Source organism: Neophocaena asiaeorientalis, unplaced genomic scaffold (genome assembly GCF_003031525.2).
Source record: "Neophocaena asiaeorientalis asiaeorientalis breed wild unplaced genomic scaffold, Neophocaena_asiaeorientalis_V1.1 scaffold36, whole genome shotgun sequence".
NCBI lineage: Eukaryota > Metazoa > Chordata > Mammalia > Artiodactyla > Phocoenidae > Neophocaena > Neophocaena asiaeorientalis.
Window position 1 is genome coordinate 5,059,036 of NW_020174149.1, and position 15,942 is coordinate 5,074,977.

The following is a 15,942-nucleotide window of genomic DNA, read 5'->3' on the forward strand; positions in this document are numbered from 1 at the left end:
TCCACGACCTAGAGAAGGCTTGGGATGTTTAGCCATAATTCATCATTCTCCTCTCTCTCAGCTGCGTTAAAACCAGCACCTAGAAGATTGGAATCTCCGGATTCCAGCGGGTTGGCCCTGCTTTTAGATATTGAAATCTCGGCAGTGGCATGCAAATGACACTTTAACACATTAAAGTATTTGGAAACCAGCCATCTGTTTCGCTGTGTGGCTTTACACTAATAAACAAAAGATACTGTATACGGCCAGGCGGGAAATGAAAGAAAGAGTTGGCTGACTTTGAAGTTCTCCTCCATCCACTTGAGTCTTTTAGAAGCAACCCCAGAACCCAGGAGCTGAGGGGAGGGCACTGGGTGCCCTTGATATGGCCGCGGCAACTGCGCCTGCAGAGTCCCGGCTCACTCTCTTTGACAGGGAACTACAGGAAATCTCAAGGATGCTCTAGGAGGCCTGCAAATTACAAGTTTTTGTAAGATTTCTCACTACCCAGCCACCCTGAACCCGAGCCCATCCTTTGTAAACACCCTTTGGAGCGGAAGTCATATGTCTGTATTTGTTTGTGATGCCGTAAAATTTCTGCTCTACTCTTGGGGTTAAAGTAAAGCCTCCAAAAATGTGTGAAAGTAAAGGGGACGTGGTAACAGGTCTAGGAGGAGAGTCACTTTGAACTTCTGATTTGCTGGCTTCTTCTGTTTGAGACCAGCAGACACATGCATTGGTCAGAAGCATCTTGAATATGGACAGACTTCAGAGCGGCTTCCACAAGTTCACCTGGAAGAACCTATTGAGCCCAGAGAAAATTAAAATGTTTTTCTGGGTTATGTGGCACGGAAATTGAGCGGTAGACCCATTACCGCCATGGTGGCTGTGAAATCAAAGCTGAATCTGATGGGAATGAGATATGTAACCCAGAAAGAATTGGGAGTAGGGGTTTAAAAAGTGGAAGGAAGGAGTGGATCTTGACAGGAGGAATTGGAGGAGGGATGCAAAGGTTTACTCAGTACAGACCACACTCAATTTAAAGAGTGGAATATTTTGGCACACTGTCCAACAATCCAGAAAGAAGGAAGAGGGGTGGGGTGGGGGCCCCGTCCTCAAACAGCTTTATACTGGAGCTAATTAAATGTGAATCTCTTAGCTCTTGGTTCATTGATGTGAGGAAAGACTGACTGAAGAGTTTCAGCTTTTGAAGGGGATTCTGTTTATATATATGTCAACATTGAGTTGGAGGTGAAAAGGTTAGCACTTGACCCAGGAAGTATCCATGTTTGTTTCAAAAATAGATCTGCTTCATAAAGTTCTTCACCATTCATTTTTTTCCATAATGAGCTTTGATTATAATAAAGCAGCTGCTGCTATTTTAAAGAAAATCATCCTATTACATAGACATCGTTAGGTGCAATTACATGCATAGGGGAAGCTTCAGCTACATAATGAAAAGCCTTTCCTTTTTTTTTTTTTCAAGAAAAGGCCCACCTCTTTGAAAATACACACCACACTTCTCTCCCCCATGTGAAATGAGCCAACTTTGTAGGAACCAGCAAATTGTAGCCAAGCCAAATACACAGATGCATAAGCATATCTGAAACCTGAATATATTTATTACAGACATCTTAAGACCCGTAAATTCTGCTCTGGATCACGTCACTCCGGGATCTCTGAGCTGTTCATGATTGTACAGGAAATGGGGAATATCACAAAGGATAACTGATAGAACTCAGTGTGGTACTTCAGGGACATCAAAACATTGTGCGACATGCAAAAGACTGTTCACGAATCACACAAAATATACATTCATTGTGCCATCCATCACATTAACAATTGAGCTGAAAATATATCATATCCAGCTAAGATAACTGTGGAAGGAAGAAGCTGGTTTGAATAATACATTTAGAAGCTGAATAATCCAGCACAAATTTTAAATAGAGTGTGGCCAGAGAAACAAGAAAGGAGTGGGGATGGGGAGAGACTTAGCACAGGAAGCAAGGTTTCTGACCCTTGTATTCTGCAGGCCTTCTTAACTCACTGAAAGAACAAATTGAGGCTACCATCTGAGGCATCTGATTGATTTTAAATGAGAGCTTTTAATTCTTTAACCTATAATCACATATAAAGTTGTACCAGCTTTGAGAGTTTGCCCACTGTGTTTTAGTCACTTAATCAAAACATTTCTAGAAAATCTGTATAAAGATAAATCTTTCAGGACAAAGCATTTACAACCAGCACACTCACACACATAAAATTGAATTAAATTAAGGGATGAATTAATTGTGTAAACACTCTCATAGTGTATCTGTTCTTCATGAACTCCTGGACCCTCTTCTCTCTCTCTTTAAGGGCAAAGTAGGGGACAACTGTAAATATACAGATAGATAAAAGATGAGAGGCCTCACTCTGACATGTTTCGGCTGGCAGAGGAAACTATTTTCCAAAGGGCATCTGAAAGGAACAGTAGGTTCTGTCGAAATCTCCTAAAAGTAGGGGTGTTAGGTGCCATCAGAAAATTGATGCTGGCACTCAATCTGCGCTACGGAGCTAACACCCCCTCCCCCCTCATCAAGTTTCTAATCCAGAATTCTCTGGAAACCCATTATCCTGGCCAGGAGTTCCCCAGATAGGATCAGAAAGGAAGAGAAAGATTGTAAATGGAGAGGAAGATAAGCTAAGAATGTGCTTTGGGTAAGAAGTCCCAGCCGGAGGAGTAGCCTGGGCTGCAGAGTGGGGCCGGGGCGGCCTCAGTGGGAGGTAGGTAGAGTGTCTGAGGTAGAAGACCCCGGGGAAGGAACGCAGGGTGAGGAGCTGGACTTCTCTGAGGATTCCTCGGCCTTCTCCTCGCTTCCCGTCGGAGTGGCTGGAGAGATGGGCAAGAGGCCCTCCTTCTCTCGTTTCTTCTGCTTCATTCGGCGGTTCTGGAACCAGATCTTCACCTGGGTCTCATTGAGCTGCAGGGATGCGGCAATCTCCACCCTGCGTGCACGCGTCAAGTACTTGTTGAAGTGAAACTCCTTCTCCAGCTCCGTGAGCTGTTTAGTAGTGAAGTTGGTACGCACTGCATTGGGTTGACCCACGTAGCCATACTCTCCGACTTTCCCTGGGGGCAAGGTGGGAAGCGATGAGAGGAAAAGGTAAAAATTTTTATAATCGATATGAGATTCCGTACACGCTTCAGAGCAACCTTCGGGTAAAGAGGAATCAAGAATTTCTGAACATAAACTGGGCTTGGGAGGGTGAGTGATGAGGTGTAAAGTGTTAATCTGAAATCAACCGTTAGCATGGTCAGACCATGATTAATGGAGCCTGGCGATATTAACAGGACGCCCCCCACACACACACACCTACCCACTTCCCACTTCCTACTTCCCAAACCTCTAAAACCCAGCCCCTTTGGAAATACAGCAGTCCCAGATGCTCCTTTGCCCCAACGCACCTGGGTAAACCTCCCCACACCCTACAACACAGGTGGGAAGCAAGAACTTTAAAAAAAAAAACATGATTAATTTTCTTTGGAAACTAAGCATACCAGCTCCTTCCAAAATCATCAAGGAGCTTTCATGGAATGGCAAGACTGACCTGTTTTGGGAGGGTTTCTTTTGACTTTCATCCAGTCAAAGGTCTGTGCTGGAGAAGATGTCTCTGATGCAGGGGAGCGACAGGCTTCTTGGCTGGCGTGGAGAGGGGACAAGGAGTTATTATACGTGGCCAGGGTCAGGCTCTGGTGCTCTTGTCCATATGAGTGGTGAATGTACTGAGGCGAGCCCACCGCGCCCCCGGCATAACCCTGGTGGTGGTGGTGATGCTGGACCATGGGAGATGAGAGATTTCCAGAGTAAACAGCGGGAGCGCACGAGGGGTACCCACCACTTACTTCTGCTTCCTGATTTAACGCGTAGGGGCTGTAAGGCGCGCCGAAGTTCTGCGCGCCGTAGCTTGGACCACAACTCGAGTGGGAGTAGGATACCCCCAGGTTCCCAGCAGTCTGGTAGGTGGCCGGCTGGGGGTGGTGATGGTGGTGGTGGTGGGGCGGGCTGATCTGCACCGCCCTGCCCACTAGGAAGCGGTCGTCGCCGCCACAGCTGTTGGCACTGACCGCGCACGACTGGAAAGTTGTAATTCCGTGGTCGGAGGGGTAGGCTCGCGCTGAGCAGGTCCCCGAGTCGCTACCGCTGAGGATGGGGTATTCCAGGAAGGAGCTCATTCTTGCATTGTCCATCTGTCACTGAGTGACCGGGTCCTGCGAAGCCCTGGGTGACCGTGCCAACTTTCTCACTTCCTCCATGGGGCCGGAGAAGAAAAATGATATGAATGTACAGTGCGCAAGAGGGGGGGCGGGAGGGCGGAGGGCGCTAGGGGAGGGGCACGTGACTATATCAACCAATGGCGGAGCTTGCTGCGAAAGTTTGCTGGCTCCTGCGGTGATGGATCACCATTTCAGTGGCATTTAAATCCCCAGCGCTCCTCAGTCTAGGTGACGCGCAGTCGCCCCCCCAGGCAGCCCGGGCGGCAGCAGCAGCTGCGGCAGCTGCCGGGGCAGATTCGGAGCGCTGGGGCGAAGGGGAGCAGAGGCTGCTTTCTGCGCGCGCTGACTCCGATCTCCCCCCCCCTCCGGGAAGTGGGGGCTGGAATGCATCCCCCGTCACCGCCCCCTTCCCCACCGCGCACAGAAAGATGAATTGGCAAGAGGTGAGAAGCGAGGAGGGCTCCTCGATCTCTCGGGTCGGGAATCAGTGGGCGGGAGCTCGCTGGGCCGCCACTAGCACACTGGCCGAGCCCGGAACGCCAGGAATTGGAAGGGTTGCTCCCCGGGCGCTTTCCGTTCAGTGCCTTCTGCGGTGCCTCGAGGAGTGCCGAGAACGGTGGCGTAGGACGAGGCTGGGCCACCAGCTCTCTAAGCTCGGGATGGAGAGGGAAGTACGCAGAGAGCTGGCTGGGAGGAACCCGAGTGGGCGTGGAGGGGACGAGGGCAAAAAAGGAAACTTCCCTTCTCCAAGGAGGGTCTTGAAGCCTCCTTTCCTCCTCCCCCTCCCTCCCCACCCCCCCCCGTCGGCTATTAGCGTGGCAACGTGGAGCTTTTGTATGTAATTCGACGCCCGGGAGTGGGTGAGCCTCGGGAGCTAGGCTTGCTGGCCAAGACCAGGGGTGGCCCAGCTCTTCGCCCTCCCTCTCTCCTCGCTCTCCGCCCCTTTCTCCTCCCCACTCAGCTTGCTCTGGGAGCCCTACGGGATCCGTAGCAACTCCGCCGGTGGATTTTGAGGGGTAGGAGGCGGGGGGAGAGAGATGACGCTAGCGGACGTGGCAAGCCTGGGGGCCGGGCCCTGCGCTGCAGGCCATCTGCCGGCTCCCTAGGACCCAGGAGCCTGCGTGATCCGACCGGGGCCTCAAAGGGCGAGACCACGGCTACCGCAAACTACGATGGACTCTCCCCCCCCCACTCCCCGCAACGTTTCTCGTTTCCTGAAGGGAGATGTTAGGAGTGGTAGAGCTTCCTTTATCCACCCCCCCATTCTACTGCACAGCTGAAGTGGGGGTGGGGGGCTGGCAGGTGGGAGGGGCGGGGGACAGATGGCTGATGGTGGACGGGACATTTCCTCCTTCCCCAACAACTGACTGCGTAGTTCCTTGTGTGAACCTTCAAGTCTTTCCCTAGAGAGACACGTGCAAATCTGAGCGTCATCCCGGGACAGGGGTCCTGTTCTCCATCACCCTCGTCCTACCCCGATGCCGACGGGGTTGTTAACTGCTGTTTACTATTAGGTTTCGTGTGAACCCTTAGCTTGTAGAGAGAAAAGGCCAAACAGAGGCCAAGAATTGATGCATTCTTGGGTAAAAGAAATCCAGACATCATCCAGAAGCTTTGCAGCCAATGCTGTGTAGCTTTATTCTGACCATGTTCACCACATCGGAATCCGACAGATCAAATGTATCTGAGGATTGTATGTAGATTTGGGGTTCCCACTCCTCTCTAGCTTTCCCTCCCCAGTTAAAAGAAGGAAGTTTTTCTTGAGGCAGGCACATTTCAAATGTGTTAGTCAGCCTTTCAGGTTTCTGTGTTCTGTTCTTCACGTATAGAAGTTCCCTCCTAACCTGTCTCCCCAAGAGGGAAAACTGGCAGACATTTGACTGTAGATTCCCTTAGTAGCAAAGGAACATTTTTCCTAAACATTTCCTTTTGAAAGGGTATTTTCCTGTGACCTGCGACCCATCCCCAATCATGGTTAAGAGGGAACCAGGAAAGGTCACTCCTGCCCCAGTTTCAGCACCTGGGGAACCTCATCCGGGAGAAGGGAAAAGGCAAGGAGGCCCTCCTGGAGGTGGCTTCTTTGGGAGCGCCAGGCCTCCAGCCAGTGCGGGGGGGGGGGAGGAGGCAGGACCTTAGGGGTTCTGGCCTGGCACTGAGGACGATCTGCTCTCACAGCCGAAGCTCGTCGGTACGTTCTTCCCCTTGCCTCATTCCTGTCCCTTTGTTGGCCTCCTCGGCTCGGGTCTGCACGACCCCCTCGGCAGCAGGGCTCGCTCCACAAAGCCACCCCAGTCTGCAACCGCTCTCCTTCCTCTGCTAGTTCTCCGCCTCTGGGCTCCTCTCCCTCCACCTCTCTTCCTCCCTCCGGGCCTTTTTCCCGGCCATCGTGGGTGGAGTGTTTTTCTTGGGATCACAAGCTTGCGCCAGCACACAGGGCCGCTGCACACGGGCCGCGACCGACCCGCCTCCGCGCACTGCTCCGGGCTGGCCGGGCTCTCGAGGTCGAGCCGACTCCGCCCCGGCTGGTCGCCCAGAGCGCCGCTCTCCCGGTGCGGCTCACAAAGGCAGCCTCCTCTGGCCTCGATCCCGCAGGCTTCCGTAGCTTGGTTCCTTCACCACCACGAAATCCTAGGGCTCATTTCGCCGAGTGGGAGACCCTAGGTCCTCGGGGCAAGTCGGCCAGAGCCCCACGACGCGAGCTAAAGTCTCCTTAAACGCCCGAGGAGAGTGCGTGAAAGGCGAGCTCGGTCACTATTTAAATGATCCCTTGCAAGCGGCTTGTTGAGCTCAAAGCGCCTCTTTCAGGGCTCTTCTAGTAGTAGAAAGGGAAGGAGCGAGGAGGAGACAAAACGCCGCCGAGGCCCCGAGCTGTTCATGGCATCCGCGGCTCAGCCAAGCTGTTGTTTTAAAAGAGCAATAAAAATGAATTATGACTAAACGCCTTCTAACTTAATGCTTTCGGACGGGGATTCCCGGCAAATACGTAAGAGGATTTTTATTTGTGCATGTGTTCCTGCAATTGATCTCTTTGATGACATTCTCATTCATAGAAAGCGTTTGATTTATGAGCGTGGGATGAATCGCAAACAGCAGCGGCTAAACCCTGGCCTCGGCCGGGCCGCCTGCTCCGCTCCGCGCCTGGGGCAGGAGACTTGCCCAGGTCCCCACTCGCCTCCGCCGCTGCCGGGATTTAGGGGGCAAAAGGGTGGGGGAGGGTAGGCAGCAAACCCGGGGAGAAGGATCGCGATTTCCTCATAACTTCCAAGCCTTTGCTATTAAGAGCCGGGTTCTTAAATCAACCCGCCCCCCACACATGTTGCTTACTCGCTGCCTTTTCTCACGGTAAGTAGCCATCGGAACAGAGCTCAGTAAGGGAAAAATAAACATGGGGAGACATAAGAAGGGAGAAAAAATCAGAACAACCCAGTAACATCCCTAGTTCACATTTTATTGATATTTCATTTAAAGTGCTTTTTCTCTTTCTCTAGAAACTGGGTTAATTTATAACCTGGGGGGTAGAAACACTCCACTTTAAATCTCATCTTGCTAACCTGACTTCAAAGCTTTAATGATCCATTATTTGCCATGTAAACAGATTTAAGAATGAAATATTGATTTTTATGACCCTGAAAAAAAAAGAAAAGAATCCTAGAATGACTGAACCAGAGGATTGAAAAAAAAAAAAAAAAAAAACCCTTTCTGAAGTGCATTTTCCAGCTAGTAACCATTGTTTTGTTTTATTTTTGTTTTTCTGTTTTAGGTCTGTTTGCCTGGACCCATCAACAGCTGGGAGACTAATCAACCACACTGAAAATGTTTGGGGATTTGTGGGGGAGGGGTTTGGAATGTAAATGTTTGAAACAAATGTGTATAAATAAATGAATTCTTGATAACTTAGTTATTGACCTGGAGACTGGTAGCTTGTTAAAGAAACTCCATGTTCCTCCTTCCTGGAGTTGGAGGTTTCTGTAGGCACTTTATTTCTCCACTTTCAAAAGCTTGGGCTTGGCCCAACTCTGAGGCTGCCCAGTCCTGTTTCTATTACCAATTTAAATCTATGGCTTGAATCTCTACATTGAAAAACCTAATCCATTCCCTTAAAAAACAAAAAAAACACACTTCTCAGAAGCCCTAACCATTTTCTGGCTTTCTTTTTTTGTTGCTGTCTATTGAAGACTTTGAACATGCCCATTTAATAAATATATTAAAATTGAAAAAGAAAATGGATTGTGACCAGAATTTTATTTACCAAGTTAGACTAAAAGAGGAAAAAGAAACTGTTATGAGCCTTGAGAAAGAGGGGGAGGAAAAAAAATAAGAAAGCTACTTATAGCAAAGGAGAATTTATTCTACCAAAAATACGCATGACAATGCATCCTAATGTAATACAAAAATAAAAAGAAAGTGAAGATACAATTATATGATCACTTTCTTGCAGGCCTCATATATTGCTTTCAGGAAATCACATAGAGGGTTGTTGGATTAGATTTTAAACAACTAAAACTCCAAAATAATCTGAAAAAGATGGCTCTGTAACTGGGTTAAGGGAATCACTAAACAGAAAAATCTTCAACATTTAAAGGAGGGAGAGGGTAAGTCAAGAAGAAAATAAAATAAAAATTAACTCTCAGAATAAAGGAAGGCAAAACCACCTGGTCAAAGGGGTTTTTGTTTTGTGATGCTTTGTTTTGCTTTAATGTTTTTAGTAATTCAGATGCTGCAAGTCGATTGTGGTGAGTGTGTCTGTAAAAAAGTCAAAGCTGTCAGCTGAAATATCTACAGGACTGTCGAGGGAACCCGGCAAACTGGGCGAGACTGCGTCTGAAAGCTGCAGGCAGGAATCTGTGGAAAAAACGTTAAAGTCCTGCAAAGAGGGGACCTCGAGGGCCTCGGGACTGTCATTGTTTAGGCCAGAGCCACAGTTCTGGCCCATTGTTGACAAGCAGTTAGGAACAGTGGGTGACTGGTGCTGAAAATGTTTCAGATTTTTTTCATTGCTGGTTAAAGGCGAAACTGGGAAACTTTGGGAGTCACCATTGTGTCCATTGGGAGCCTGCTGCTGAGAGAGGGCATTTTGCTGAAAAGTGTAACCTTCCCTCTCCAGAAGGGCCCCGGAGACGCTGAGGGCTTGCTCAAAGAGCGACTTCTCTTCCTCGTCCTCCTCCACTTTCTCAGAGTCTTCGAGGCTTTTAAATTTTCCTTCGCTGTTTTGGTTCTCCTTGCACTGGGTCTGCCTCTTGTGCTTCATCCTCCGGTTCTGAAACCACACTTTCACTTGTCTCTCAGTCAAATCCAGCAGCGCTGCAATTTCCACCCTTCGGGGTCTGCAAAGGTACTTGTTGAAATGAAATTCTTTTTCCAGCTCTAAAAGCTGCGTGTTGGTGTAAGCAGTTCTCAGGCGCCGGGAGCCCCCGCCGCTGCCATCGGCGATTTCCAGGGATTCTGCGGAAAGGGAAACCAACAAGAGACACACGCACAGTTGGAGGTGGAGGGGTCCGAGCGGGGTTATTCCACTGGAGAATAAATATAGCAGAAAAGATCAACTGCAACAAAATGGCCGCCCCTAGATGCAGTAAAGCTATTGTGCTGCCTTTCCTGGGAGCCCAGCCCGGGGAGACCCCATCTCTTCCACCTCCATCAAATTCTTGCCTGTAGCTCCCCCCAACCTCTCCATCCGGGAGCAAACTTTATATTAGCCACACCACAATTTATAATTAATGCATCAGCTGCTTAGCTGAGCAAGAGCGATCTATCACTCTTCATTACTGTCAAAAAGCCAAACTCTAGGACAACTAGACAAGAGGAGGTCAGTTCCAACTCAAATAAATCATCCCACATCACACAAGTTAGGGAAAGTTCCCCCACCCCCTTCTTAAAATATATATATATATATATATATACATACATACAGGGGAAGGGAAAGCAGCCAAGCATCTCTCTCTCTCCCCCTTCTCTCCCAGCCCACGCTCCCCTCCCCCCATAACCGCTCTCGGGGCAGCCCAGAAGGGGAAGAGGGTCCGGGGACCTGGGGCCAAGTCTTTGGACTGACCTTTGTGGCTGAGGCAGGCAGGGCCGGTGGCGGCAGCGGCCGAGGCGGGCGGCAGCGCGGTTTTCTTGGCCGCCTTCTTCTCCTTCATCCAGGGGTACTCGGGCGGCTGCAGGGCGCCGGCGGGCACTGGGCTGCCGCGGCTGCCCGCGGGGCTCGGCTTGGGGCGGCCGCCAGCGCCGTGGCGAGGGTGACTGCCCGGGTTCAGGCTGGGAATGGTCTGCTCAAAAGGAGGAGGAATCAGTGTCGAGTGTGAAAGCGTCGAGGTCTTGATTGATGAACTTTGAAATGTATCAGCGACAGGGGGAAAAGATGTCAGGCACTCAGCGAGCGACGGCTGGCTATTGATAAAACCAATCTCTCGCTCAAATTCGTAATTCATGGCCTTCTCCTTGGAGCCCCCTCGGAGAAAAAGTTCCCTCTTCTGGAGGGGCTTGGGGGGGGCAAGGCCCAGGAAAAAGGCGAGCGCGGAGGGAAAAAAAAAATCTATCATAGAAGATCGCTGCTGGGGTGTTTTTTTTCTAATTCACTGATTACAGCCGTATGGGGACCGCGCTACTATTAAACTATTGAATTCATGGAGACAAGGTTGAAATTGGACCGAATTGGCTGTCACATGATTGCTTCTGCCCAATGACAATTTGGGCTTTAATCAAAAGAAGCCACTGTCTGTTTGATTGATCCAAAAAAGTCGGGAAGGAACGCCTCATTGGGGGCCAGCGAGGCTTTATTTACACTTTTTTCAGGGCAAAAATACCTATATGTGGGTGTGGGTTAGGGATGCCTGGGAGTGCGTGGGGGCGAGGGTGCCTGCCTGCCTCCTGATCAGCACGGATCTGGTGTGTGCGCCTGGTAGTGTGTGTGAGTGTGTGAGTGCGTGCGAGTGGTGAGCCCTGCAGCCGGTCCCGGCGGCAGCTGCCCTCTGCCTCCCCCGCACACTCCGCGCATTGTTTGGGACTGTCGGGAAGACGCCTCGCACCTCACAAATCATTTAAGCACCTCAGTCTGACGCCTGCAGTCATTAACAAAGTAATCCATTAATCTTAAAGTTTTGACACCCGAGGGCCCAGCATCCCAACCACATAAGTTCTGCTGAGGCAGGAGGAAGAAGCAGAGGGAGAGGGGAGATGAGACAGAGAGGAAAGGGCGGGGGGGGGGGGACCGCCATAAACCAGTTCCTGGATCTCAGAACTGGTCTGTCTCTGTTTTCCTTCCCGTCTGTCTTTCCCTCTTTTCCTCTTTTTTTCCTTCTTCTCCCCTCTCCTCCTCCCTGTCTCTCCTCTGTCCACCTCTCCTCCCCCCACTTCCCTCAGGCCCTCGCCCCCCTCCCAAAGCCCAGCTCGGAGTCCGCGCCCACGGACCCCGGACCCCGGCCCATTGTTAGCCGGCTTTTCCACGACAACTATGCATCTGGCTCCAGCGGGAAGCGGAAAACGGGAGGCGGCTCTCCAGGCTTCCCGACCCTCCTGCGCCATCAACTTCTCAGGAGTGGCTCGAGAAAGATAGATGCATGTGCCAAGCGAGACAGCAACCCCAGATCTATGTGTCCAAATCCCTGTAGCCAGGGCGGCGGCCAGCCAAAGAAATGCCGCCCCGAGCAGGCGCGTGCGGCTCCTGGCATTCTGGGTTTCATACCCGTAGGGCTCGGGTGCGGTAAGTATTTCTGATTTCCAGGAAGTCTGTTGGAAGTTAGCAGCACGGAAGGAGAAGGCGCTTGCTTGTTCTCTCTTGTTTTCTTTTTCTTTTCCTCCCCTTCTTCTCATCCTTGTCGCTCTGGTGGGGGCTTCTTGGTTCAGATGCAGTGAGTGCTCCCTGGCAGCCCGAACTGTCTCCTGCACTGTCCAGCTTCTTGGCCACCAGGGATGTTTGCACTCGGGTTCTGTTATGAGAAACAGCACCGCGGGTGACAGAGGGCGACCCAAGGAGGAATTATAAAGGTTCTGTTTCTCTCTTCACTTTCTTTTTTCCAACTTGGAGACTTGAGACTGAGTGAATCTTGGACTGGGCTGGAGGGTTCAAAAGATAACACCTTTAGATACCAAACAATAACTTTGAAAAAATCCACCGAGCCAGAAAAAGGGAAGGAGGCTGAGAGTGAAATCTGAAGGTATCTCTTTTCCCCCAAACCCTGAGGATGATGATTCGCTTTTGCTTCCTTTGAAATGGACCAAGTGATCAGACTCCCCCTGGCCGGCAGGCATCGGTGGCAGGAAAATAAATCATTCTGATGGCCAGGGAGAGAAAGATTGTCGGAGGAGAAAAATCTACATAGAAAACAAGAAAGGCTGACCAAGCCACAAGGATAGGACTCCATCTCTGAGGCTGGCATCACAGGGGGCTTGGGTTGGAAATTAGATATAAAGTGGACTTCGTCATTGACTAGCCCAGAGCATTGCCTTACAGATAGAGATGCTATTTTGGAAAATGTAGGGTTTTTTTCAGTTTTCTTGCTTTTATTCCAAACAAAGCTCTGAAGGAAGTCTGAGTGCGATCAATCTTGCTCACCAAAAGCCTTGACAGCTTCTGGCCCTTAAGAACACATTTCAGCTTCGAGCTCTTTCCAAGATCAAATGTGGCCGAGCAAAGAGGAGAGCAGGAAACGCAAGTAAACAAGGAAAACTAGTCTTTTTAAAGATTTTTCTTTTTTGGCAGCAGAAAGAGTTATAAGGCTGCTTTTAGGAAAGGTGCTTTGTGGACTCTGGGATGGTGGCTTTTGGTATTTGCTTTTACCAGAAAATATTGAGGGGTTAAAGGGAGGGGGAGCGTGGAGAGGAAGCAGCGCTGCCCCCGTATCGTTGAGGCTTTGTCAGGGGCTGCGTGGGTGAGAGCTTTCTGCTGGCCTCAGCGGCCTTAATTCAAATACCATCTGGAAGAAAACCCTTTTTTTGGACCATTCAACATTGAAATCTTCCCAAAACCTATTACTTTAACTCAGGAGATATTTTAATAAGGATTTCTTTTTAATATCTAGGAAACTGGGGTTGAGATTGATATTTTTTCTTTGATAGTCAAAATGAATGTCTTGACTGCCAAGATATGGGAGATCATATTGGAATCTCCTTTCTAAAATCTCTGCCCTGAGGGAAGAAGGACTTCTCCAAACCAGTTCTCCCTCAGCTAAAGAGTAGATTTTAGAGATTTTAGAAATGGATTCAAACAGTGGGATCTCTGAAAGATTTTCATCTCTGGATGGGTAGCTTTCTCTCTCTCTCTCTCCCCCCGCCTCCACCACTGTTTCGTCTTCTCCCAGGTAATTTTACACACTTCTCTAAAATTATTACTTAAAAGAAGACCCCCTTGTCTCAGCCTACTGTGTTCAGGTCTGAACAACCAAAAGGGTGGAAGCTCCAGTCCTCACAAAGACTGGTTTTCCAGCCTCTACATTTCTGAGGTGCGCCATATGTCAGCAGGGAGGTTGGGGGTGGGGGATGGTAGGGAGCAAATCTACTTCTTCCACGGCCCAAACTCTTTAAAAAGAAAAAAAAATACATAGCAGGAGCCCCAGGACAGATTTGGGGGAAGCACCTCTAGCAGTGAGAGAAACACCCAGATCTCTACAGCTGCCTTGCTTTGCATCTGCCCAGCCTTTTTCTTTTCTTTTTTTTTTTAAACTTCAGGAGTTTCTCTAAAAGCAGCTCCTTCACGCCCAGTAGGTACCCCCAAAATGGCTCCACTGCCTGTTTTTAAAGCTCATCTTCAGGAGCTTCTCAGGGGAAAGATAGAGGCCATGATTATGTATATTTTGGATTGCAAACAAAATGGCGACATTTCCCATCTCTGCCTCTGAAAGATACAATCCAGGGAGATGGGGGATTTATTTCTCACATCAGATGCTCCTGATCCCCAGACACAGGTGGTTCCTCACTTCCAGCTTTGACAGGGGCGCTGCTGATGGGGATGTAGTTCTGAGGTTTGCACTTTCAGATTTCGGTTTCTTCTCCGAGCAATTCTTTAATCTGAAGATGAAAATATTTCCCTTTCCTGTGCCTGCCTTTGCCTCTGCCTCTGCCAGCCAGTCAGTCGGCAGCTCTATCTTAAATCCAGCAGTAGGAATGTAATGTTTAGCTCCTGTAGCATCAAATAAAAGAAGTACTTGTAAAACTGCATTTTTATTAGAAAGATACCAATCTCCTTTCTCTCTCCCCCTCCCCCTGGGGCCATAAAAGGAAAGCAGGGAGGGAAGAAGGAGAGGAAATAAATCCAGAGTATGCCAAATCCTATTTTCCGGGAAGAAGCCAATGCTGGGACTCAAGCAGTCCATGGAAGGACTCGGGGAGGCTCCTTGGAGTTCAGCTCTTCTTTTGCTGGAGACCTGGGTGAGCCTCAGTCTTTTCAGAGCCGCCCCGCTCCCAGTGGCGATTTTAGGAGTGATTCTTTCCTCCGGGCGCGATAAGGGACAGCGAAGCATCGGCGGAGAGGCCAGTTGCTCCTAGAAAGTGCTCGGCATCCTCCGCGCGGCCGGCGATTCCCCGGGTTAAGACGTTGGCTGGTCTGCTTTGACCGGAGGAAGATGGTGGAGCAGAAGACAGCCCTACCTTATTCCCCGGCGGGGCTGTCCGGGCACCTGTGCGCCCCGCGCCGCGCCTCAGCCGGGCTGCCTTTGTTCCTCCCGCACTCAGCACTCCGCAGCCCCCGCGCCCGCGGCCGGCCTCGGTGGCAGCTGGGAACCGGGCAGCCCAGCGGGCAGGCAGCTCAGCGTTTCCAGAACTGCCGCCGCGAGAAGCTCCGGCTGCCTTCCCAAGGATTCGCCGCGCTCCCGGGCGAGCCGCCTGGCCAGGCCTCAAGCCGGAGCTGGAGGGCTGCCGCGGCCTGCTCCGCCAGTTCGCCTCTGCCTGGACTCCACGCAGACCCTTATCTTCGGCCAAAGAATCCCTTCTGAACACGGATATTATTCAGAATAGAAACTTTATTTTATTTTTTTGTTTTGTTTCTCAGAATGTGAGCAGCAAGGAATGTAGAACTCTCAAAACAAACCTAGCGTTTTTCGCATTTACAGATTTTTTTTTTCAGTTTCGCTTGATGTTACAAACCTAAATCACTGTTTTCAGAAGCTGGATCCTCTCTGGTATTATTGCATCGTTACTGTTTTTATAAAGGAATTCTATTTCCCTTTCGAATAAAATTTTTTTCTATGTACGCCAATACACCATTGAACAAAAGGCCCAAGAAACCTTCTGAACAATCAGGGTACAGAATTTCTTTAATATAAATACGAACGGATGGGGATAAATAATATTTAAAACTTATTCAATGCTTGCAAAAAAAATATAAATAAATCTGACTGTTCACCAGCATACACACACGGAAAGACGTACACTTAGTCATCCTTGCACAGGGAGCCCCTGTTTCAAAGCGCCTTTGATTTTTTTCTCGCTCTTTACAAGAAGTGCAATTTAAAAAAAAATACTAAAAACTAAAAAAAAAGTAATCGCTTCCCCTCGGGAGCCATAATGTACGAACAAATTCACATCAAAGAACTTGGCTAGAAAATTTGTTCATATACCCTGTTTCTGATCAAAGAGTAGAGAAGGTAAAGGTGCAGGGCCAGCGGCCGAGCGAGGGGCGGGAGGAGATAAATATCGCTACTGATACTGACAGCCATTCCAGCAACCAAGATTGCTACGTCACATAAACTATAAAAACGTGTTACCAAAGAAAA

The 15,942-nt window shown here is 49.6% G+C and overlaps 2 protein-coding genes and 1 long non-coding RNA gene across 4 annotated transcripts; 1 reads left to right on the forward strand and 2 right to left on the reverse strand.

Annotated features, from left to right (window-relative positions):
• Nucleotides 1–1,579: 1,579 nt before the first annotated feature.
• HOXA1 (homeobox A1) lies at nt 1,580–4,266 on the reverse strand. Of its 2 annotated transcripts, XM_024755020.1 has the most exons (3): nt 3,866–4,266; nt 3,571–3,662; nt 3,010–3,091 (listed from the first exon to the last, which is right to left on the reverse strand). In XM_024755020.1, the coding sequence occupies exons 1-2, from the start codon at nt 4,208–4,210 to the stop codon at nt 3,606–3,608; spliced, it is 402 nt and encodes a 133-aa protein (XP_024610788.1). In that variant the 5' UTR covers nt 4,211–4,266; the 3' UTR covers nt 3,010–3,091; nt 3,571–3,605. The 2 variants fall into 2 exon arrangements, with proteins under 2 accessions (XP_024610787.1, XP_024610788.1); XM_024755019.1 differs by having other exon boundaries at nt 1,580–3,091; nt 3,571–4,266.
• Nucleotides 4,267–4,427: 161 nt separating this feature from the next.
• Nucleotides 4,428–8,134, forward strand: LOC112406327 (uncharacterized). The gene is made up of 2 exons (XR_003004535.1): nt 4,428–4,680; nt 7,998–8,134. It is a non-coding gene; the product is annotated as an uncharacterized LOC112406327 (long non-coding RNA).
• Nucleotides 8,135–8,481: 347 nt separating this feature from the next.
• On the reverse strand, nt 8,482–10,876 carry HOXA2 (homeobox A2). Its single transcript, XM_024755089.1, has 2 exons — nt 10,287–10,876; nt 8,482–9,679 (listed from the first exon to the last, which is right to left on the reverse strand). Exons 1-2 carry the CDS (start codon nt 10,774–10,776, stop codon nt 8,940–8,942), a joined length of 1,230 nt encoding a protein of 409 aa, XP_024610857.1. The 5' UTR covers nt 10,777–10,876; the 3' UTR covers nt 8,482–8,939.
• Nucleotides 10,877–15,942: the final 5,066 nt, after the last annotated feature.

Bases quoted from the DNA above. Each gene is read 5' to 3' on its own strand.
- HOXA1 (XM_024755019.1), bottom strand. From the start codon at position 4,210: ATGGACAATGCAAGAATGAGCTCCTTCCTGGAATACCCCATCCTCAGC. The intron at 3,092-3,570 runs GTCAGTCTTGCC...CCTTGCCCCCAG, and splicing joins AAGAAACCCTCCCAAAACAG to GGAAAGTCGGAGAGTATGGC.
- HOXA2 (XM_024755089.1), bottom strand. From the start codon at position 10,776: ATGATAGATTTTTTTTTTCCCTCCGCGCTCGCCTTTTTCCTGGGCCTT. The intron at 9,680-10,286 runs GTCAGTCCAAAG...CCCTTTCCGCAG, and splicing joins TGCCTGCCTCAGCCACAAAG to AATCCCTGGAAATCGCCGAT.